This window comes from Salvelinus namaycush, chromosome 3 (genome assembly GCF_016432855.1).
Source record: "Salvelinus namaycush isolate Seneca chromosome 3, SaNama_1.0, whole genome shotgun sequence".
Classification (NCBI taxonomy): Eukaryota; Metazoa; Chordata; class Actinopteri; order Salmoniformes; family Salmonidae; genus Salvelinus; species Salvelinus namaycush.
The window spans coordinates 85,664,201-85,688,957 of record NC_052309.1 but is presented as its reverse complement, the minus strand read 5'-3'; the positions used below and the strand labels follow the sequence as shown (position 1 = coordinate 85,688,957).

The following is a 24,757-nucleotide window of genomic DNA, read 5'->3' as shown; positions in this document are numbered from 1 at the left end:
ATCGATCTGTTTTTATAACGACTAAACATCTGACGGATATTGTGAGGAGGTTGGGGGGTAGCTAGCTAACCACATTGCAGCATCGAGACGCCACGTTAGTCGTTAGCAAAGTTGCTAACCAGAAAGCTAGCAGTAAACAGTTAGCTTACTGATGTTACGTGGTTATTTTTGTTAGCTAGCTATCCATTCAGTGACAGTTTTCAGTTGTTACAAATAGATACATGTAACGAATAACGCTAACTGTTATCCCTCATCTAAAGCATGTTTGTTTATCGGCTAGCGTAGTAACTAAAGTTACGTGTTTCCAACTCAGATGCTAGCTAACATTTGCCTCTCGTGACCCACAGTACTCCGCGTGGAGACATTTTGACCAAACCAGGTTCGACTAGCTAGCGACGATAGACGAGCTAGCTAATTACACTGCCTTGGTCAAGTTGGCTAGTTAAATATCAAGTTAGATACACATAAGTACATATTGAACGAGGCCCCATAACAATGAAATAAAAAGAATGTCACAAATTGCGTTGTATTTGGCTCGCTTTGCAGATTAGTTAACGTTTGATGGCTAAGCTAGCTAGAATGTCTAGTATCTAACCTGGCTTGCTAGCTACTAACTTACTATGTAACGTTAGTAGTTACTGCAGCCAACATGGCTGGCTAGCTAACTTGCTCTGTCTGTAAAATATTTGCTAGCGACTAAGTCGCCGTGTCTTATTTAGCTAACTAACAATCTACAAACACATGTTAATTTTGCACTATATAACCGTAAGCTAGTGAACTATGGTATTGTTGTACTTAAAGGGGAGAGCGCGAGTTAGTAAACAGTACATTACTGGAATAGCTAGGTTAACTTGCTAGCTACACTTCACAATCCTGTGGATACTTTTTTGTAAACACTGGTCAAGTCTCAGTCAGGGAAGTTGGCTTGTTTCCCGACAGAAGTTCAGTGTTTGAAAATATCAATGTCCAGCAATGGGACTCGATGGGTTTATAGCCGATGTTAAGACTTGAGATTCAGCATCTTCCATGCTGAGCCTTCAAGTCGAAACATATGGACTATTTGGCCTTATAAGAAGCAGGTTTGTAATACTAGCTATTTGTGGCAAGTAGCTAATGCTGGGCATACACCACACGACTAATACAATCGTAACAACTTGGATGTGCTCACATTTACCTATCTCCTTGTCCCAAATCTTTAATTCCATCCATCTTCAACCCCAGGACTGTGGTGCTCACATTACACGATGATTCCTTAGTTGATCCCCCTGCGTTTCTATTGTCGTAGGGAAAAATACCCACACGCAAACTTTGAGCTGCTTTATTAGTGTTGAGATAATGTGCACATTATTATGTGCAGAAACATCCCAAAAGAGACGGGTGCACAGAATATGGATAATAATAAATTAGATTTTTTGTTTCTATCATGGTAGGACGCAATGTAATATTGGTGGAGTTCGTTTTGCATTGCACGATGCCCCGGGTGAGTGGAGATTTTACTTAAAGACCCTTGGAATCTTCTTAAATGGGCGAACTTTGCTAAGCTGGGGCACCTGACCATGTAAAACGAACCCGTCCATTGAAAAGGCATCCACCAATCAGTTTTCCATCACCTTGGTCCACATGGTGCGGGTTGTTGTTGCGTTCCTCTTCCCCGACATTGTTTTGGTCTCACATGCTGAGTGCTCATTGGGCATGGACTGCTGCCAATAGCCAATCGCATCGTAGCACTGCTCATACTACAAGATGGCAAAATCGTGTGGTGTATATTCGGCATAACCAGTCTCGTTGTTGTGGGTTATTGCCGTGCATACACTACACGTTTTTGCCGTCCCAGACACATTTTCATGTTCGAGATTAAATCCTATGAACTTGGGCTAGGATCAGGTCATTGGGACTCGTGTAGTTTGAGCGGGTCAAGGACACACTGATTCTGGCTGTTCCGTTCTCCAGACCCCCGGTGGGATGTCCCGATTTTATATTCGGGCACATTTTGGTTGTATCTTGTAGTATGAGGAGGTATACGATGCGATTGGGAAAGCACGTGAGAACCAAACAATGACGGCAAAGATGAAACCAACAGCTACCACAGCCACAAATTGTATATTGTAAAAATGTCTGAATACAAAAAGTGTTTTTTGGTCTTAAGGTTAGTAGTGTTAGGGTTTAATATCAGATTTTAAGATGAGAAATTGTAGAAATAGGCAGGATTTACCCATAATTATGACAGATTGGTGGAGCTGTGGAGAGAATGCAGCTGCTTAAATGTTACGTTTTCACCTCCAAATCCCTCTGTAGAATGTAAGTCCATGTTGTCCACGTCTGCCCAACCATTTGAGGGTCTGTATTTTGCCCCTCAGTCTCTTTTTCTGGTGTTTTTTGCTACGGTTGCAAAGGGTTGGAAACTTTCTGGTGAATTTGGGGAATTCATCAAACAGTTAGCTTATAACAGCGAACCATTTTTTGTGGGATACATGTAAGGAAATTCTAGTCTAGTGACATATATTTTGGTTAAACTATGCCCAATTCAATGGAATTGCAACCCTCTGCATTGCGTTCTTCCATCACATGTACAGCTGATTCTCAAGATCTTGCACACTAATGAGATGCTATTGAGCCCACACTACTACACTGTCTGAGCCAAGGACTACATGCTTTCTGTTAAGTTTTGATTACAATACTGGGTGGGGTGAATATATTTTATGACATACATAATTTTTTGATAACTTGTAAATAGTAGCCTACAGCAAAGTGTTTAAATCATATCTAACTTGTGAACAATTTCTACTTGTTAGTTTTAGTTTTAGGGTGTTAATTCACCTGTTTCCATACATGTTTCATTTTAAAACATTTATCTTACAAAAGAGTTTAATCTAAATGCTTAAATAGTTATCTGTACATGGAATTGTATTTGTTTTTTTTACTCCTTTTTCTAATCTTTACAAGAAAATGCCACGGGCCCTATCTGATGTGTGGAGACATTTCACTGCAGCAAATGTAGAAGGAAAAGCTGTGCACATTTGCAAATACTGTGCCAAATCATATGTGAAGAATGCAACAAAGATGCAGAATCATCTGGCCAAGTTCATTAAGTTCCCTCGGCGCTCACAACAAGCAACCTCTGACAAAAGTCCCTCTATTTCTATTCGAGGTGAAAATGATGAATCAGACACCTTATCTATAGCAACAGCTTATGGTCCTCCTGGAAACAGAAGTTTTTTTGACTCAATGGACGAATGTAGTCAGAGAAATGCTGCTGAATGTCTTGCTCGAGCTGTGTATGCAACTGGTTCACCTCTGATGCTCACAGGCAATGTGTATTGGAAGAGATTTCTGAATGTTTTTCGCCCAGGAGACACCCCTCCAACCAGACTACTTATCTACTCATTTGCTGGATGCAGAGTTCAACAGAGTTCAAGTGAAGGTCAAGCAAATCATAGAGAAAGCAGACTGTATTGCAATCATCTCTGGTTGGTGGTCGAATGTTCGTGGGCAAGGAATAATTAACTACATCATCTCCACCCCTCAACCAGTATTCTACAAGAGCACAGACACAAGGGACAACAGACACACCGGTCTCTACATTGCAGATGAGCTGAAGTCGGTCATCAATGACCTTGGACCACAGAAGGTATTTGCACTGGTGACAGACCATGCTGCGAACATGTTCGCTGCATTGTCTAAAGTGGAGGAGTCCTACCCTCAATGCTCATGCATTGAATCTGCTCCTCAAGGACATCATGGCACTGAAAACAATGGATACACTCTACAAGAGAGCCAAGGAAGTGGTTAGGTATGTAAAGGGTCATCAAGTTATATCAGCAATCTACCTCACCAAGCAAAGTGAGAAGAATAAGAGCACCACATTGAAGCTGCCCAGCAACACCCTTTGGGTGTGTTGTCATTATGTTTGACAGTCTCCTGGAGGGAAAGGAGTCTCCAAGAAATAGCCATATCACAGTCTGCTGATATGACCAGCCCCGTCAAGAGGATCGTCCTGGATTATGTATTTTGGGAGAGAGTGGTAATCAGCCTGAAACTCCTGAACCCTATAGCAGTAGGCATTTCATGGATTGAGGGAGACAATGCCATCCTGTCTGATGTTCAGACTCCGCTTGCAGATGTAAGAGAATAAATCCGTACTGCCCTGCCCACTTCACTGTCGCTCCAAGCAGAGGAAACTGCAGTTCTGAAATGCATCAAAAAGCGTGAAGACTTCTGCCTGAAGCCCATACATGCTGCAGCGTACATGTTGGACCCCAAGTATGCTGGCAAGAGCATCCTGTCTGGTGCAGAGATCAACAAGGCCTGTGGTGTCATCACTACCGTGTCTCGCCACCTTGGCCTGGATGGGGGCAAGGCTCTTGGCAGTCTGGCCAAGTACACTTCCAAGAAAGGGCTTTGGGATGGAGATGCAATATGGCAGTCGTGCCAACATATCTCATCAGTCACCAGGTGGAAGGGACTTTGTGGATCTGAGGCTCTTTCCCGTTGCTTCAATCATCCTCCAAATCCCACCAACATCAGCCGCCTCAGAGCGCAACTGGTCCTTGTCTGGGAACACGCACGCAACAGGCTGACCAATACAGGGGTTGAAAAATTGGTGGCCATCCGGGCAAATGTGAGACTTTTTGAGCCTGACAACGAGCCATCCTCAACAGGGTTGGAAAGTGACAGTGAAGGTGAGGCCTCAGAGTTTGATGTTCAAGAGGTGGACATTGAGGAGGTCCAGGGAGAAGACATGGAAGCCTGAGAGGAAGACAACCAAAGCTTTAGTTTCTAGACTATCATTTTACAGATGTATGTTGAATGTTTTTCGGAGATGCGATGGATCATTGGGGATCATTCAATATTCCCTTTTGCTTTTCAGTGAAATCATTCCATGTGAAGAGTCAACTCATTTAAGTTCAATTCATAACTAAATTGTTTTTAAAATTTTCTTTTGGAAGGATTTAATAATTTACAATTGTCTGTCTACTTATAGGGTGTATGTTTCTGTCTCCATGATATGGTAAATATATCCAAAGGTGAAGTATCCAATTAAAAAAAACACATTTAAATTATATTAATATTAGATTGCATATATTTCCGTTAAATCCCACAAAGTTTCCACATCTGATTATTCCCCAAAATTTGCAACCCTATATTTTGCAAATAATAATGTGCACACTTATAAAGGCAGAAGCTCGCTGTTTGCATGTCGGCATTTTTTTGTTTGCAAACCATAATGCAAAAACAGTTTAGTAGTTTTTTAAAATTTTATTCGATTGCCACCACAACTTTATTAATTAACTTAATCGATCTTACATCTCTCTGAAAGATGATCTATTGCCTCTGCAAACTGACTCTGTGTGAATATGGATCATGGGATGCTCATGTCTCCACCCTACTAACGGGAGTCGTTGACCCAAAGGCAGGTGACAAGCTTGGGTCCAAAATATTCCCATAGAAATGCCGTGGGCATATTTTGGTGAGAGTGAGACCTCTCACTTCACCTCTTCCTCTCTGATATGGCCTGCGGCTGCCACCCTTGCCTCATGAATGATGTCATTACTGGTTAAAGAGTGAGACCTCTCACTTCACCTCTTCCTCTCTGATATGGCCTGCGGCTGCCACCCTTGCCTCATGAATGATGTCATTACTGGTTAAAGAGTGAGACCTCTCACTTCACCTCTTCCTCTCTGATATGGCCTGCAGCTGCCCCCCCCCCCCTTGCCTCATGAATGATGTCATTACTGGTTAAAGAGTGAGCGCACACGTTTATAAAATAAGCTACTTCTATGCAGATGTTGTTTATCAGTACAATAAAATGAGTCCCAATTGGAGGGGAAACAGATTATTTGCCATCTGTAGCCCCATGAAATCAGCCAAAACAAGCTCACCCCCATGCATGCTCTCACTCTATTGAATATGCATTCCCCTGTATTGTGAATAGGCTACATCTTGATTTAACCAGTTTATCAATAGATTTACCATTCAAATAAATGAAGTTAAACTAAGTCAACGTCAAATTGATTGTATAATTGATTTAATTAATGCATGCATGGCTGTCTCTGAAAAATGTTGACGTGAAAAAGTTCAAATGTGTTTATTGCACTCAGGATGCCTAATGATTGAACAGGCAAGTAGCTGAATTTCTGTCTGGAAGTGCCATTCTGTGACTTTGGCTAATGTGCATTTTGTTGCCATGGTATCATTTTGGTATTGACAATTGTGATACTAATCCTGGTATCAGTATCTAAGTAAAAAGCCTACCGTTTTCTTGATTGTGATGTCATTAAAACAGTATGTAGTGTCGTGGGTCCACAGTGTCTCTGACAGTGGCATAACATTCTGTGTGGTAGCCTACATGGTTCAATGGTTGGGTAGAACAGCACCCCTACTAGAAACGGTTTGGTGAATAAACTGAAAATCCCTGTAGGTGGTCCACCCATTACATCTCAGCAGTCAGCTGTGCCATCTCACTGTGGGCTGTGTGATTGTTAATTCTATCAGTAGCAGCACATGAAGGTTAGTCTGCCCTTGTGCGTGTGATGCTGCATGTGCAGCCCCCCTGCTCTCCTCCCTCAGCTACGTCACTACCATATCTAATGATGAGTCAGGCTCCCCTCCCTTTTCTCTGTCAAGTGTGGGTTTGAACAGAACCCTGCTCTGTGACTGGTCCATCCTGTGTCTGTGTGCTGTTGACCTAGAGCTGTTCCCTCTCCCCGGTGCATTTCAACCCCTCAATGGCAGCATGCGAGTGCATCACTAACATAGTGATGCACTATAGTTTGCTGGTCGTACATCAAGTTGACGCAGGGATTGTGTAGCAGTCCTTTGTTTACTCTAAGCGGGCTGGTTTTTAACAGCTCACCATATCTTTGAGCTAATGGAATGTAGCCTATTCAATCATTCTCATCCTGACTATTCCAGCTAGCCTATTTGTAGTAGACTTAAAAAAAAATATATATATATATATTAATTAATCTTTATTTAACTAGGCAAGTCGGTTAAGAACACATTCTTATTTACAATGACGGCCTACTGGGGAACAGTGGGTTAACTGCCTTGTTCAGAGGCATTTTAATTCTTAAAAAAATATATATATATATATAACCTTGTCAGCTCGAGGATTCGATCCAGCAACCTTTCGGTTAGTGGCCCACCGCTCTAACCACTAGGCTACCTGCTGACCTAGTCTTGCCTATATTTATTTTAAGCCAGTACTGCTGGGGGGGGAAATCACATTGAGTTCAACTAAAACACTAGCCACATACTTGTTTTGATCAGTGACACATTGAGGCCTAGTCCACACTGGATGCTTTGTAATTGAGGCGGACTGGGACTGAGGGAAGCGTTGGAGCAATTAGCCTACTGTCACTACCCTGTTATCATTTCCCATTCAACTCAGTCTGCCAGCATGTTGGCATGCGCCGGAAATGACACATTCAGGAGTCATTCACTGCCCAAACAGCTGACGCATGCAGACAGGGAGGGTTTGTGAAATGTGCACCTACACTCTGTTAACTGCTCAGAGATGGCCTATTGAAGAGGCTGCTGCCTTTAAAGGGCCAGTTGTTGCTGGTGTTCTGATAGATTTACCAGCTCAGGATGCTGGACAGTAGATACAGATGTATGACAGTAGGTATAGATATGAGATATGCCATAGCAGACTCGATTATCCAAAGCAACTTAGTTATCCGTGTGTAGATTTTACTCCTGGGAGTCGAACCCACTATCCTGGCGTTTTTAAGAGCCATGCATTACCAACAGCTACAGAGGACCAGTATCTAGCCTATTTCACTACTCAGTCACATATTAAGCACACAAGTGATGTGCAGTATAGCCTGTGTCTGTTAAAACCAATTCTGTAGCTTTTCTTAGACCAACCTGGCCTGTATTCAGAAACGTCTCAGACTAGGATTGCTGATCTAGGATCAGCTTCCCGCTGTCCATGTATTCATATTCACTAGAATATCTAAAAGGCAAACTTATTTGAGATCAACACTCCTTCTCTAACGCTTTATGAAATTGGGCCCTGAGGCGAAAAAAAATAATCACCGGTTACAACAATGAATGAAACAAATATAACAAAGATTGCACGTAGAAATAACTGAAGGCATTCTGAGGACATGTAACAAACAGCATGACTGTACCACACCAGTCTTTCCTTTGTTGTGACAGTGGACTGTCGGGTGGTTGGTATGGCGATGACTTGATTGATGTAGAAATAGACCGAACATGAGTATCTGACCTGGTAGACAGCAGTTGTGCTTGTGTCGAGTCCCTCTCCCCGTTACACACACATGCACGAGCATGAACACACACATCATGCCCGCCTCCACTATCTTGCATAACAACAGAGACGGCTGCCAAGTCCCAGCCTGACTCCTCAGATACTCAGTCCTCTTGCCATAATATGCTGCTGCTCACATAATATGCCCCTCTCTCGCCGAAAAGCACGAGTTCCATGCTTACAGCCCGGGTTGCCAGTTTACAGTCCGGGTTTACAGTCTGGGTTGCCAGTTTAGGAATCACTGACAGGAAATAGAAATTCACTGCTACAGTAGCCTCTGAGGGAATGATGACGCTGCAGTGCTGTACTGTGGACTGGATGTTGTGGATGTGCTACACAGGGTTGAGACCAATTGCTGCTCAGTAAGATTTCCGAGGTGTATTATTGTTATGGTATCATGACTTTTATTCCGAGGCACGCTGAAAAACATCTATATACACACTGTGGAATTTAGTGTTTGTTCCTATGTGACTAAATATTTAATTTAGCATAGATTTATTTGACTAGTCTCAAACTGGCCTTATTGTGTGTAATTGTTCTGATTTTGTTTTATCTATACTGTAGGCCTGTGTGGATTATGTCTTCATCATTATTTCTGTGTTCTACATGTCAGTGCCATTTGACCAGGTCAATTTCCTTGGTACATGTAAGCAAAGGTGATTCTGATTCCTGAATCCCACCCTCTGTCTCATCCACAGTGATGCTCAAACGATGCCTATAGTGGACAAACTCAAGGAGGCCCTGAAGCCCGGCCGGAAGGACTCCTCGGCGGGCGATGATAGCGACCTCAATAAGCTGCTGGCCTCCTCGGCCAAGAAGGTCCTGCTGCAGAAGATTGAGTTTGAGCCGGCCAGCAAAGGCTTCTCCTATCAGCTGGACAGTCTCAAGACCAAATATGTGATCCTCAACCCCCGCGGCAGTGAGGGGGCCGCGTCGGGTCAGAGGGCCAGCACAGAGCCCGCTCAGATCAAGAGGCAAGGTAAGGCCGTTGACTGGGAAATGTACTCTCTCTGAGCCATTCAAGAGGTTTGTTAAGTCTAGTTTTCACTGCACACAGAATTAACACACTTTGATATTCTTAATCACCCCCACTGTCTTAACCTTTTTGGTGGAATTGAAGAATAGCTCTATTCACCTTGAGTGTTTCTCTCTGGGTTTTGGTGAAGTGATCAGTTAGGCTAAATTGTTGAGTTTGTCTGCTGAACTATTCTCTGGCTTTTCTGAATTATCCATGCAATTTCTCTAATCTCACTCCTCCATCCACCAGTTTCAGACAACCAGTGTGGGGGCCAGAGTGATGGGATCCCCGCCCCGCAGAAGATGCTCTTCCCTGGGAACAGACTCTCCATGCGTTGGGAGCGTGTCTACCGGGTGGGAGCCGGCCTCCACAACCTGGGCAACACCTGCTTCCTTAACTCCACTGTGCAGTGTCTCACCTACACACCGCCCCTGGCAAACTATCTACTCTCCAAGGAGCACAGTCGTGCCTGTGAGTAGTTTAGTTGACCTCTGGTTAGATACCTTTTTGAATGGCACAATATAGGCGTTGTAGTGCAAAACCATTAAATGGGGCAATACAAATCTTTTGCTTCTAGTTTTTGAGACTAAACAGGTCCCTTAAATGGACAAATATATTGTCTAGAAATGACCTCAAAGGTTGGATGGAAAGGGGCACATGTCCAACAGCTCTACTCCCATGAGTAAAAGGGGATGCCTAGTCAGTTGTACAACTGAATGCATTCAACTGAAATGTGTCTTCAAGCATATTGTTTGCTTAAAAACAATGAGTTTGTGTGCATTCGCAAGATAAGAAATTGATTCATATTATGTCATAAACCAAGCAGCCAACATCTGACACACACAATAAGCAACGAACATATGTTTAAGAAAACTGTTGTGCTCGAAGTCAAATGACTTCGCCAGTCTGGTGGGGTAATGATGGTGACATGGCCAGTCTGGTGGGGTAATGACGGTGACTTGACTTGGCCAGTCTGGTGGGGTAATGATGGTGACTTGACTTGGCCAGTCTGGTGGGGTAATGACGGTGACTTGACTTGGCCAGTCTGGTGGGGTAATGACGGTGACTTGGCCAGTCTGGTGGGGTAATGACGGTGACTTGGCCAGTCTGGTGGGGTAATGACGGTGACTTGGCCAGTCTGGTGGGGTGATGACGGTGACTTGACTTCACCTCATTATTCTATTCCTGTGCATTTCAGGTCACCAGTCGGGTTTCTGTATGATTTGTATAATGCAGAACCACATCATCCAAGCCTTTGCCAACACGGGAAATGCCATCAAGCCTGTCTCCTTCATCCGAGACCTAAAAAGTAAGTAGTATGCTTCTTGTTTAGCTGTTGTCCATCTATTGAGTTGGTGTTGGTTTTCCAGAATTGTAGTGCAAGCTTGTTTTTAGCAGCATTGACATGTTTGTTGTCCTGTAAGGTACATGATATTGATTGGCTGTTACATTCTTGATTTCAGTTTAATTTCAGAAACACTAACCAAGTTTCCATCCATCCCTTTTGAGATTAAAGTACGTCGGGGGGGGAGAATGTCCTAACAGGCCAGATGAAAACAGCAAATGTCAACTATACAAACTACGCTAGACACGGTGGGGATGGTTTTATGTCAAAGATGAATTATGTTAGTAATGGAAATGCTTTTATGTGCCTGTATTGCTATAACATCATATTGGAGTCACATGATGACATGTTGTGTAGTCTTCCCACAACGACTCAGGAAACCATGCAGTTTACTACAGATGAAACAACTTCACAGGCTGGTGGAAGTACAAGGTGTTGAGCTTGATCCTCCTTTCCAACAAATATCCAGGGTCTTATTCTGGTCATGATCGATGGTTCACTGCCGTTTGACAAATAAAAATCATCTCTCTAGTCATAATAATCATCATGTAGGCTATACCCACACTGTATCTACGAGTGTGAGCTGTTGTCTAGTGCTCATGTGCCAAGACCAGAGTGGGCACACTCAGTATGTAACACATCTTTAGTGATAACCGTCAGTAGAGTGAAATATGCGATGGAAACCCATTTAACTCTTATTTATTTGGTACAGTTGAAGTTGGAAGTTTACATACACTTAGGTTGGAGTCATTAACATTTAACATTAACATTTAAGTCATTTAGCAGACGCTCTTATCCAGAGCGACTTACAAGTTGGTGCATTCACCTTATGATATCCAGTGGAACAACCACTTTACAATAGTGCATCTAACTCTTTTAAGGGGGGGGGGGGGGGGGTTAGAAGGATTACTTTATCCTATCCTAGGTATTCCTTAAAGAGGTGGTGTTTCAGGTGTTTCCGGAAGGTGGTGATTGACTCCGCTGACCTGGCGTCGTGGGGGAGTTTGTTCCACCATTGGGGTGCCAGAGCAGCGAACAGTTTTGACTGGGCTGAGCGGGAGCTGTACTTCCTCAGAGGTAGGGAGGCGAGCCGGCCAGAGGTTGGATGAACGCAGTGCCCTTGTTTGGGTGTAGGGCCTGATCAGAGCCTGAAGGTACGGAGGTGCCGTTCCCCTCACAGCTCCGTAGGCAAGCACCATGGTCTTGTAGCGGATGCGAGCTTCAACTGGAAGCCAGTGGAGAGAGCGGAGGAGCGGGGTGACGTGAGAGAACTTGGGAAGGTTGAACACCAGACGGGCTGCGGCGTTCTGGATGAGTTGTAGGGGTTTAATGGCACAGGCAGGGAGCCCAGCCAACAGCGAGTTGCAGTAGTCCAGACGGGAGATGACAAGTGCCTGGATTAGGACCTGCGCCGCTTCCTGTGTGAGGCAGGGTCGTACTCTGCGAATGTTGTAGAGCATGAACCTACAGGAACGGGTCACCGCCTTGATGTTAGTTGAGAACGACAGCGTGTTGTTCCAGGATCACGCCAAGGTTCTTAGCACTCTGGGAGGAGGACACAATGGAGTTGTCAACCGTGATGGCGAGATCATGGAACGGGCAGTCCTTCCCCGGGAGGAAGAGCAGCTTCGTCTTGCCGAGGTTCAGCTTGAGGTGGTGATCCGTCATCCACACTGATATGTCTGCCAGACATGCAGAGATGCGATTCGCCACCTGGTTATCAGAAGGGGGAAAGGAGAAGATTAATTGTGTGTCGTCTGCATAGCAATGATAGGAGAGACCATGTGAGGATATGACAGAGCCAAGTGACTTGGTGTATAGCGAGAATAGGAGAGGGCCTAGAACAGAGCCCTGGGGGACACCAGTGGTGAGAGCACGTGGTGCGGAGACAGATTCTCGCCACGCCACCTGGTAGGAGCGACCTGTCAGGTAGGACGCAATCCAAGCGTGGGCCGCGCCGGAGATGCCCAACTCGGAGAGGGTGGAGAGGAGGATCTGATGGTTCACTGTATCAAAGGCAGCCGATAGGTCTAGAAGGATGAGAGCAGAGGAGAGAGAGTTAGCTTTAGCAGTGCGGAGCGCCTCCGTGACACAGAGAAGAGCAGTCTCAGTTGAATGACTAGTCTTGAAACCTGACTGATTTGGATCAAGAAGGTCATTCTGAGAGAGATAGCAGGAGAGCTGGCCAAGGACGGCACGTTCAAGAGTTTTGGAGAGAAAAGAAAGAAGGGATACTGGTCTGTAGTTGTTGACATCGGAGGGATAGAGTGTAGGTTTTTTCAGCAGGGGTGCAACTCTCGCTCTCTTGAAGACGGAAGGGACGTAGCCAGCGGTCAAGGATGAGTTGATGAGCGAGGTGAGGTAAGGGAGAAGGTCTCCGGAAATGGCCTGGAGAAGAGAGGAGGGGATAGGGTCAAGCGGGCAGGTTGTTGGGCGGCCGGCCGTCACAAGACGCGAGATTTCATCTGGAGAGAGAGGGGAGAAAGAGGTCAAAGCACAGGGTAGGGCAGTGTGAGCAGAACCAGCGGTGTCGTTTGACTTAGCAAACGAGGATCGGATGTCGTCGACCTTCTTTTCAAAATGGTTGATGAAGTCATCCGCAGAGAGGGAGGAGGAGGGGGGAGGGGGGGGAGGATTCAGGAGGGAGGAGAAGGTGGCAAAGAGCTTCCTAGGGTTAGAGGCAGATGCTTGGAATTTAGAGTGGTAGAAAGTGGCTTTAGCAGCAGAGACAGAAGAGGAGAATGTAGAGAGGAGGGAGTGAAAGGATGCCAGGTCCGCAGGGAGGCGAGTTTTCCTCCATTTCCGCTCAGCTGCCCGGAGCCCTGTTCTGTGAGCTCGCAATGAGTCGTCGAGCCACGGAGCAGGAGGGGAGGACCGAGCCGGCCTGGAGGATAGGGGACATAGAGAATTAAAGGATGCAGAAAGGGAGGAGAGGAGGGTTGAGGAGGCAGAATCAGGAGATAGGTTGGAGAAGGTTTGAGCAGAGGGAAGAGATGATAGGATGGAAGAGGAGAGAGTAGCGGGGGAGAGAGAGCGAAGGTTGGGACGGCGCGATACCATTCGAGTAGGGGCAGTGTGGGAAGTGTTGGATGAGAGCGAGAGGGAAAAGGATACAAGGTAGTGGTCGGAGACTTGGAGGGGAGTTGCAATGAGATTAGTGGAAGAACAGCATCTAGTAAAGATGAGGTCAAGCGTATTGCCTGCCTTGTGAGTAGGGGGGGAAGGTGAGAGGGTGAGGTCAAAAGAGGAGAGGAGTGGAAAGAAGGAGGCAGAGAGGAATGAGTCAAAGGTAGACGTGGGGAGGTTAAAGTCACCCAGAACTGTGAGAGGTGAGCCATCCTCAGGAAAGGAACTTATCAAGGCGTCAAGCTCATTGATGAACTCTCCAAGGGAACCTGGGGGGCGATAAATGATAAGGATGTTAAGCTTGAAAGGGCTGGTAACTGTGACAGCATGGAATTCAAAGGAGGCGATAGACAGATGGGTCAGGGGAGAAAGAGAGAATGTCCACTTGGGAGAGATGAGGATCCCAGTGCCACCACCCCGCTGACCAGAAGCTCTCGGGGTGTGCGAGAACACGTGGGCAGACGAGGAGAGAGCAGTAGGAGTAGCAGTGTTATCTGTGGTAATCCATGTTTCCGTCAGTGCCAAGAAGTCGAGGGACTGGAGGGAAGCATAGGCTGAGATGAACTCTGCCTTGTTGGCCGCAGATCGGCAGTTCCAGAGGCTGCCGGAGACCTGGAACTCCACGTGGGTCGTGCGCGCTGGGACCACCAGGTTAGAGTGGCGGCGGCCACGCGGTGTGAAGCGTTTGTATGGTCTGTGCAGAGAGGAGAGAAGAGGGATAGACAGACACATAGTTGACAGGCTACAGAAGAGGCTACGCTAATGCAAAGGAGATTGGAATGACAAGTGGACTACACGTCTCGAATGTTCAGAAAGTTAAGCTTACGTTGCAAAAAATCTTATTGACTAAAATGATACAGTACTGCTGACTGGTGAAGTAGGCTAGCTAGCAGTGGCTGCGTTGTTGACTTAGTTTGAAAGTGTAGCTGGCTAGGTAGCCTCGGTAACTGGCTAGGTAACCTTGACAATTACTCTAAACTACACAATTATCTTGGATACAAAGACAGCAAAGACAACTATGTAGCTAGCTAACACTACACTAATCAAGTCGTTCCGTTGTAATGTAATAGTTTCTACAGTGCTGCAATTCGGTAGACGGTAGACGTTGGCTAGCTGCTGGCTTGCTAGCAGTGTTGCCTACGTTAGGACGAAAATAGCTGGCTAGCTAACCTCGGTAATTACGATAATTACTCTAAACTACACAATTACCTTGGATACAAAGACAGCAACGACAACTATGTAGCTAGATAACACTACACTAATCAAGTCGTTCCGTTGTAATGTAGAAACTAATGTAATAGTTTCTACAGTGCTGCTATTCGGTAGACGTTGGCTAGCTGCTAGCTGCTGGCTAGCTAGCAGTGTTGACTAGGACTAGGATGAAAATAGCTGACTAGCTAACCTCGGTAATTACGATAATTACTCTAAACTACACAATTATCTTTGATACAAAGACGGCTATGTAGCTAGCTAAGATCAGACAAGTCAAACCGTTGTACTGTAATGAAATGTAATACTACCTGTGGAGCGAAATGCGATTAACTCCTTTCTCAGCCACTCCACAAATTTCTTGTTAGCAAACTATAGTTTGGCAAGTCGGTTAGGACATCTACTTTGTGCATGACACAAGTCATTTTTCCAACAATTGTTCAGACAGATTATTTCACTTATAATTCACTGTATCACAATTCCAGTGGGTCAGACGTTCATATACACTAAGTTGACTGTGCCTTTAAACAGCTTGGAAAATTCCAGAAAAGGATGTCATGGCTTTAGAAGCTTCTGATGGGCTAATTGACATCATTTGAGTCAATTGGAGGTGTACCTGTGGATGTACTTCAAGGCCTACCTTCAAACTCAGTGCCTCTTTGGTTGACATCATGGGAAAATCAAAAGAAATCAGCCAAGACATCAGGAAAAAATATTGTAGACCTCCACAAGTCTGGTTCATCCTTGGGAGCAATTTCCAAATGCCTGAAGGTACCACGTTCATCTGTACAAACAATAGTATGCAAGTATAAACACCATGGGACCACGCAGCCGCCATAACGCTCAGGAAGGAGATGCGTTCTGCTCCTAGAGATGAATGTACCTTCGTGCGAAAAGTGCGACTCAATCCCAGAACAACAGCAAAGGACCTTGTGAAGATGCTGGAGGAAACGGGTACAAAAGTGTCTATATCCACAGTAAAACGAGTCCTATATCAACATAACCTGAAAGGCCGCTCAGCAAGGAAGAAGCCACTGCTCCAAAACCGCCATAAAAAAGCCAGACTACGGTTTGCAACTGCACATGGGGACAAAGATCGAACTTTTTGGAGAAATGTCCTCTGGTCTGATGACACAAAAATAGAACCGTTTGGCCATAATGACCATTGTTCTGTTTGGAGGAAAAAGGCGGAGGCTTGCAAGCTGAACACCATCCCAACCGTGACGCACGGGGGTGGCAGCATCATGTTGTGGCGGTGCTTTGCTGCAGGAGGGACTGTTGCACTTCACAAAATAGATGGTATCATGAGGGGAAAATTATGTGGATATATTGAAGCAACATGTCAAGACATCAGTCAGGAAGTTAAAGCTTGGCCGCAAATGGATCTTCCAAATGGACAATGACCCCAAGCATACTTCCAAAGTTGTGGCAAAATGGCTTAAGGACAACAAAGTCAAGGTATTGGAGTGGCCATCACAAAGCCCTGACCTCAATCCCATAGAAAATCTGTGGGCAGAACTGAAAAAGCGTGTGCGAGCAAGGTGGCCTACAAACCTGACTCAGTTACACCAGCTCTGTCAGGAGGAATGGGCCAAAATTCACCCAACTTATTGTGGGAAGCTTGTGGAAGGCTTTCCAAAACGTTTGACCCAAGTTAAACAATTTAAAGGCATTGCTACCAAATACTAATTGAGTGTATGTAAACTTCTGACCCACTGGGAATGTGATGAAAGAAACAAAAGCTGAAATATATCTTTCTCTCTTATTATTCTGACATTTCACATTCTTAAAATAAAGTGGTGATCCTAACTGACCGAAGACATTTAATCCTAGTAAAGATTCCCTGTCAGTATTTGTGAAAAACGGAGTTTAAATGTATTTGGCTAAGGTGTATGTAAACCTCTCCTTGAACTGTACGTGGAAATGTTTCACTACGTCACCACGCACAGCCTTTTATCCACAACAAGTACATTTGATGGAAACATCTTTGGTGAGAGAATGTGCATGTTGTTTATATGCAGGTTCTTAATATTTTTGTGTAAGAATCTCACTAGTTGGATGGAAACCTAGCTAATGAAATGAGAACCGAAGAATTCTGATTCAGTATTATGTGCTGCATGTTTGTCACTTGTTTTTTACCCGTACATCGTTCCGTATATAATCGTTCCGACTCAGTAGCAGTATGCACAAGGTGATGACATAACACTGGTTGGAAGTGTCACTGTGACTGCAGCTTGTGATTGCAGTGCCTTAGTGAGGCTGTGACTGTTATATAGAGAGGGGAGGGATGGTACAACCACTATACTGTTATATAGAGAGGGGGGAGGGATGGTACAACCACTATACTGTTAAATAGAGAGGGGAGGGATGGTACAACCACTATACTGTTATATAGAGAGGGGAGGGATGGTACAACCACTACACTGTTATATAGAGAGGGGTGGTACAACCACTACACTGTTATATAGAGAGAGGGGAGGGATGGTACAACCACTATACTGTTATATAGAGAGGGATGGTACAACCACCACTGTTATATAGAGAGAGGGGAGGGATGGTACAACCACTATACTGTTATATAGAGAGGGATGGTACAACCACCACTGTTATATAGAGAGAGGGGAGGGATGGTACAACCACTATACTGTTATATAGAGAGAGGGGGGGATGGTACAACCACTATACTGTTATATAGAGAGAGGGGGATGGTACAACCACTATACTGTTATATAGAGAGAGGGGGATGGTACAACCACTATACTGTTATATAGAGAGGGGGGGAGGGTACAACCACTATACTGTTATATAGAGAGAGGGGGGGATGGTACAACCACTATACTGTTATATAGAGAGAGGGGAGGGATGGTACAACCACTATACTGTTATATAGAGAGAGGGAGGGATGGTACAACCACTATACTGTTATATAGAGAGAGGGGGGGATGGTACAACCACTATACTGTTATATAGAGAGAGGGGGGGATGGTACAACCACTATACTGTTATATAGAGAGGGGAGGGATGGTACAACCACTATACTGTTATATATAGAGAGGGGGGGATGGTACAACCACTATACTGTTATATAGAGAGAGGGGAGGGATGGTACAACCACTATACTGTTATATAGAGAGAGGGGAGGGATGGTACAACCACTATACTGTTATATAGAGAGAGGGGAGGGATGGTACAACCACTATACTGTTATATAGAGAGAGGGGAGGGATGGTACAACCACTATACTGTTATATAGAGAGAGGGGAGGGATGGTACAACCACTATACTGTTATATAGAGAGAGGGGGGATGGTACAACCACTATACTGTTATATAGAGAGAGGGGGGGATGGTACAACCACTATACTGTTATATAGAGAGGGGGGGGGATGGTACAACCACTATACTGTTATATAGAGAGAGGGGAGGGATGGTACAACCACTATACTGTTATATATAGAGAGAGGGGAGGGATGGTACAACCACTATACTGTTATATATAGAGAGAGGGGAGGGATGGTACAACCACTATACTGTTATATATAGAGAGAGGGGAGGGATGGTACAACCACTATACTGTTATATATAGAGAGAGGGGAGGGATGGTACAACCACTATACTGTTATATATAGAGAGAGGGGAGGGATGGTACAACCACTATACTGTTATATATAGAGAGAGGGGAGGGATGGTACAACCACTATACTGTTATATATAGAGAGGGGGATGGTACAACCACTATACTGTTATATAGAGAGAGGGGGATGGTACAACCACTATACTGTTATATAGAGAGGGGGGGATGGTACAACCACTATACTGTTATATAGAGAGGGGGGGGTGGTACAACCACTATACTGTTATATAGAGAGAGGGGGGGATGGTACAACCACTATACTGTTATATAGAGAGAGGGGAGGGATGGTACAACCACTATACTGTTATATATAGAGAGGGGGGGATGGTACAACCACTATACTGTTATATAGAGAGAGGGGAGGGATGGTACAACCACTATACTGTTATATAGAGAGAGGGGAGGGATGGTACAACCACTATACTGTTATATAGAGAGAGGGGAGGGATGGTACAACCACTATACTGTTATATAGAGAGAGGGGAGGGATGGTACAACCACTATACTGTTATATAGAGAGAGGGGAGGGATGGTACAACCACTATACTGTTATATAGAGAGAGGGGGGATGGTACAACCACTATACTGTTATATAGAGAGAGGGGGGGATGGTACAACCACTATACTGTTATATAGAGAGAGGGGGGGATGGTACAACCACTATACTGTTATATAGAGAGAGGGGAGGGATGGTACAACCACTACTACTGTTATATAGAGAGAGGGGAGGGATGGTACAACCACTATACTGTTATATAGAGAGAGGGGGGGATGGTACAACCACTATACTGTTATATAGAGAGAGAGGGGGGGATGGTACAACCACTATACTGTTATATAGAGAGAGGGGGGGATGGTACAACCACTATACTGTTATATAGAGAGAGGGGGGGATGGTACAACCACTATACTGTTATATAGAGAGAGGGGGGGATGGTACAACCACTATACTGTTATATAGAGAGAGGGGGGGATGGTACAACCACTATACTGTTATATAGAGAGAGGGGAGGGATGGTACAACCACTACACTGTTATATAGAGAGAGGGGAGGGATGGTACAACCACTATACTGTTATATAGAGAGAGGGGGGGATGGTACAACCACTATACTGTTATATAGAGAGAGGGGGGGATGGTACAACCACTATACTGTTATATAGAGAGAGGGGGGGATGGTACAACCACTATACTGTTATATAGAGAGAGGGGGGGATGGTACAACCACTATACTGTTATATAGAGAGAGGGGAGGGATGGTACAACCACTATACTGTTATATATAGAGAGAGGGGAGGGATGGTACAACCACTATACTGTTATATATAGAGAGAGGGGAGGGATGGTACAACCACTATACTGTTATATATAGAGAGAGGGGAGGGATGGTACAACCACTATACTGTTATATATAGAGAGAGGGGAGGGATGGTACAACCACTATACTGTTATATATAGAGAGAGGGGAGGGATGGTACAACCACTATACTGTTATATATAGAGAGAGGGGAGGGATGGTACAACCACTATACTGTTATATATAGAGAGAGGGGAGGGATGGTACAACCACTATACTGTTATATATAGAGAGAGGGGAGGGATGGTACAACCACTATACTGTTATATAGAGAGAGGGGAGGGATGGTACAACCACTATACTGTTATATAGAGAGAGGGGAGGGATGGTACAACCACTATACTGTTATATAGAGAGAGGGGAGGGATGGTACAACCACTATACTGTTATATAGAGAGAGGGGAGGGATGGTACAACCACTATACTGTTATATAGAGAGAGGGGAGGGATGGTACAACCACTATACTGTTATATAGAGAGAGGGGAGGGATGGTACAACCACTATACTGTTATATAGAGAGAGGGGAGGGATGGTACAACCACTATACTGTTATATAGAGAGAGGGGAGGGATGGTACAACCACTATACTGTTATATAGAGAGAGGGGAGGGATGGTACAACCACTATACTGTTATATATAGAGAGAGGGGAGGGATGGTACAACCACTATACTGTTATATAGAGAGAGGGGAGGGATGGTACAACCACTATACTGTTATATATAGAGAGAGGGGAGGGATGGTACAACCACTATACTGTTATATATAGAGAGAGGGGAGGGATGGTACAACCACTATACTGTTATATATAGAGAGAGGGGAGGGATGGTACAACCACTATACTGTTATATATAGAGAGAGGGGAGGGATGGTACAACCACTATACTGTTATATATAGAGAGAGGGGAGGGATGGTACAACCACTATACTGTTATATATAGAGAGAGGGGAGGGATGGTACAACCACTATACTGTTATATATAGAGAGAGGGGAGGGATGGTACAACCACTATACTGTTATATATAGAGAGAGGGGAGGGATGGTACAACCACTATACTGTTATATATAGAGAGAGGGGAGGGATGGTACAACCACTATACTGTTATATATAGAGAGAGGGGAGGGATGGTACAACCACTATACTGTTATATATAGAGAGAGGGGAGGGATGGTACAACCACTATACTGTTATATAGAGAGAGGGGAGGGATGGTACAACCACTATACTGTTATATAGAGAGAGGGGAGGGATGGTACAACCACTATACTGTTATATATAGAGAGAGGGGAGGGATGGTACAACCACTATACTGTTATATAGAGAGAGGGGAGGATGGTACAACCACTATACTGTTATATATAGAGAGAGGGGAGGGATGGTACAACCACTATACTGTTATATATAGAGAGAGGGGAGGGATGGTACAACCACTATACTGTTATATAGAGAGAGGGGAGGGATGGTACAACCACTATACTGTTATATATAGAGAGAGGGGAGGGATGGTACAACCACTATACTGTTATATATAGAGAGAGGGGAGGGATGGTACAACCACTATACTGTTATATATAGAGAGAGGGGAGGGATGGTACAACCACTATACTGTTATATATAGAGAGAGGGGAGGGATGGTACAACCACTATACTGTTATATAGAGAGAGGGGAGGGATGGTACAACCACTATACTGTTATATAGAGAGAGGGGAGGGATGGTACAACCACTATACTGTTATATAGAGAGAGGGGAGGGATGGTACAACCACTATACTGTTATATATAGAGAGAGGGGAGGGATGGTACAACCACTATACTGTTATATATAGAGAGAGGGGAGGGATGGTACAACCACTATACTGTTATATATAGAGAGAGGGGAGGGATGGTACAACCACTATACTGTTATATATAGAGAGAGGGGAGGGATGGTACAACCACTATACTGTTATATATAGAGAGAGGGGAGGGATGGTACAACCACTATACTGTTATATATAGAGAGAGGGGAGGGATGGTACAACCACTATACTGTTATATAGAGAGAGGGGAGGGATGGTACAACCACTATACTGTTATATAGAGAGAGGGGAGGGATGGTACAACCACTATACTGTTATATAGAGAGGGGAGGGATGGTACAACCACTATACTGTTATATAGAGAGGGGAGGGATGGTACAACCACTATACTGTTATATATAGAGAGGGGAGGGATGGTACAACCACTATACTGTTATATAGAGAGGGGAGGGATGGTACAACCACTATACTGTTATATAGAGAGAGGGGAGGGATGGTACAACCACTATACTGTTATATAGAGAGAGGGGAGGGATGGTACAACCACTATACTGTTATATAGAGAGAGGGGAGGGATGGTACAACCACTATACTGTTATATATAGAGAGAGGGGAGGGATGGTACAACCACTATACTGTTATATATAGAGAGAGGGGAGGGATGGTACAACCACTATACTGTTATATAGAGAGAGGGGAGGGATGGTACAACCACTATACTGTTATATAGAGAGAGGGGAGGGATGGTACAACCACTATACTGTTATATATAGAGAGGGGAGGGATGGTACAACCACTATACTGTTATATATAGAGAGAGGGGAGGGATGGTACAACCACTATACTGTTATATATAGAGAGAGGGGAGGGATGGTACAACCACTATACTGTTATATAGAGAGAGGGGAGGGATGGTACAACCACTATACTGTTATATAGAGAGGGATGGTACAACCACCACTGTTATATAGAGAGAGGGGAGGGATGGTACAACCACTATACTGTTATATAGAGAGGGATGGTACAACCACCACTGTTATATAGAGAGAGGGGAGGGATGGTACAACCACCACTGTTATATAGAGAGAGGGGAGGGATGGTACAACCACTATACTGTTATATAGAGAGAGGAGGGATGGTACAACCACTATACTGTTATATAGAGAGAGGGGGGATGGTACAACCACTATACTGTTATATAGAGAGAGGGGAGGGATGGTACAACCACTACACTGTTATATAGAGAGAGGGGGGGATGGTACAACCACTATACTGTTATATATAGAGAGAGGGGAGGGATGGTACAACCACTATACTGTTATATATATATATAGAGAGAGGGGAGGGATGGTACAACCACTACACTGTTATATAGAGAGGGATGGTACAACCACCACTGTTATATAGAGAGAGGGGAGGGATGGTACAACCACTATACTGTTATATAGAGAGGGATGGTACAACCACCACTGTTATATAGAGAGAGGGGAGGGATGGTACAACCACCACTGTTATATAGAGAGAGGGGAGGGATGGTACAACCACTATACTGTTATATAGAGAGAGGGGAGGGATGGTACAACCACTATACTGTTATATAGAGAGGGGAGGTACAACCACCACTGTTATATAGAGAGAGGGGAGGGATGGTACAACCACCACTGTTATATAGAGAGAGGGGAGGGATGGTACAACCACTATACTGTTATATAGAGAGAGGGGGGGATGGTACAACCACTATACTGTTATATAGAGAGAGGGGGGATGGTACAACCACTATACTGTTATATAGAGAGAGGGGAGGGATGGTACAACCACTACACTGTTATATAGAGAGAGGGGGGGATGGTACAACCACTATACTGTTATATATAGAGAGAGGGGAGGGATGGTACAACCACTATACTGTTATATATAGAGAGAGGGGAGGGATGGTACAACCACTATACTGTTATATATAGAGAGAGGGGAGGGATGGTACAACCACTATACTGTTATATATATAGAGAGAGGGGAGGGATGGTACAACCACTATACTGTTATATATAGAGAGAGGGGAGGGATGGTACAACCACTATACTGTTATATAGAGAGGGGAGGGATGGTACAACCACTATACTGTTATATAGAGAGAGGGGAGGGATGGTACAACCACTACACTGTTATATAGAGAGGGATGGTACAACCACCACTGTTATATAGAGAGAGGGGAGGGATGGTACAACCACTATACTGTTATATAGAGAGGGATGGTACAACCACCACTGTTATATAGAGAGAGGGGAGGGATGGTACAACCACTATACTGTTATATAGAGAGAGGGGAGGGATGGTACAACCACTACACTGTTATATAGAGAGAGGGGAGAGATTGTACAACCACTATACTGTTATATAGAGAGGGATGGTACAACCACCACTGTTATATAGAGAGAGGGGAGGGATGGTACAACCACTATACTGTTATATAGAGAGAGGGGAGGGATGGTACAACCACTACACTGTTATATAGAGAGAGGGGAGGGATGGTACAACCACTATACTGTTATATAGAGAGAGGGGGGGATGGTACAACCACTATACTGTTATATAGAGAGAGGGGAGGGATGGTACAACCACTACACTGTTATATAGAGAGAGGGGAGGGATGGTACAACCACTATACTGTTATATAGAGAGAGGGGGGATGGTACAACCACTATACTGTTATATAGAGAGAGGGGAGGGATGGTACAACCACTACACTGTTATATAGAGAGAGGGGGGGATGGTACAACCACTATACTGTTATATAGAGAGAGGGGAGGGATGGTACAACCACTACACTGTTATATAGAGAGAGGGGAGGGATGGTACAACCACTATACTGTTATATAGAGAGAGGGGGGATGGTACAACCACTATACTGTTATATAGAGAGAGGGGAGGGATGGCACAACCACTACACTGTTATATAGAGAGAGGGGAGGGATGGTACAACCACTATACTGTT

The 24,757-nt window shown here is 44.5% G+C and overlaps 1 protein-coding gene across 2 annotated transcripts in view; it reads left to right on the top strand.

Annotated features, from left to right (window-relative positions):
- The window catches only part of usp36 (ubiquitin specific peptidase 36), a 49,627-nt gene that overhangs the window by 133 nt on the left and 24,737 nt on the right, over positions 1-24,757 (top strand). Inside the window, exons 2-4 of one of the 2 annotated variants that reach the window (XM_038986420.1) lie at positions 8,974-9,254; positions 9,543-9,764; positions 10,492-10,602. In XM_038986420.1, coding sequence (XP_038842348.1) covers positions 8,987-9,254; positions 9,543-9,764; positions 10,492-10,602 — 601 coding nt within the window. In that variant the 5' untranslated portion in view covers positions 8,974-8,986. Of the gene's footprint in view, positions 1-8,973; positions 9,255-9,542; positions 9,765-10,491; positions 10,603-24,757 lie in introns of those variants that run through there. The other variant, XM_038986422.1, reaches the window with a different exon arrangement.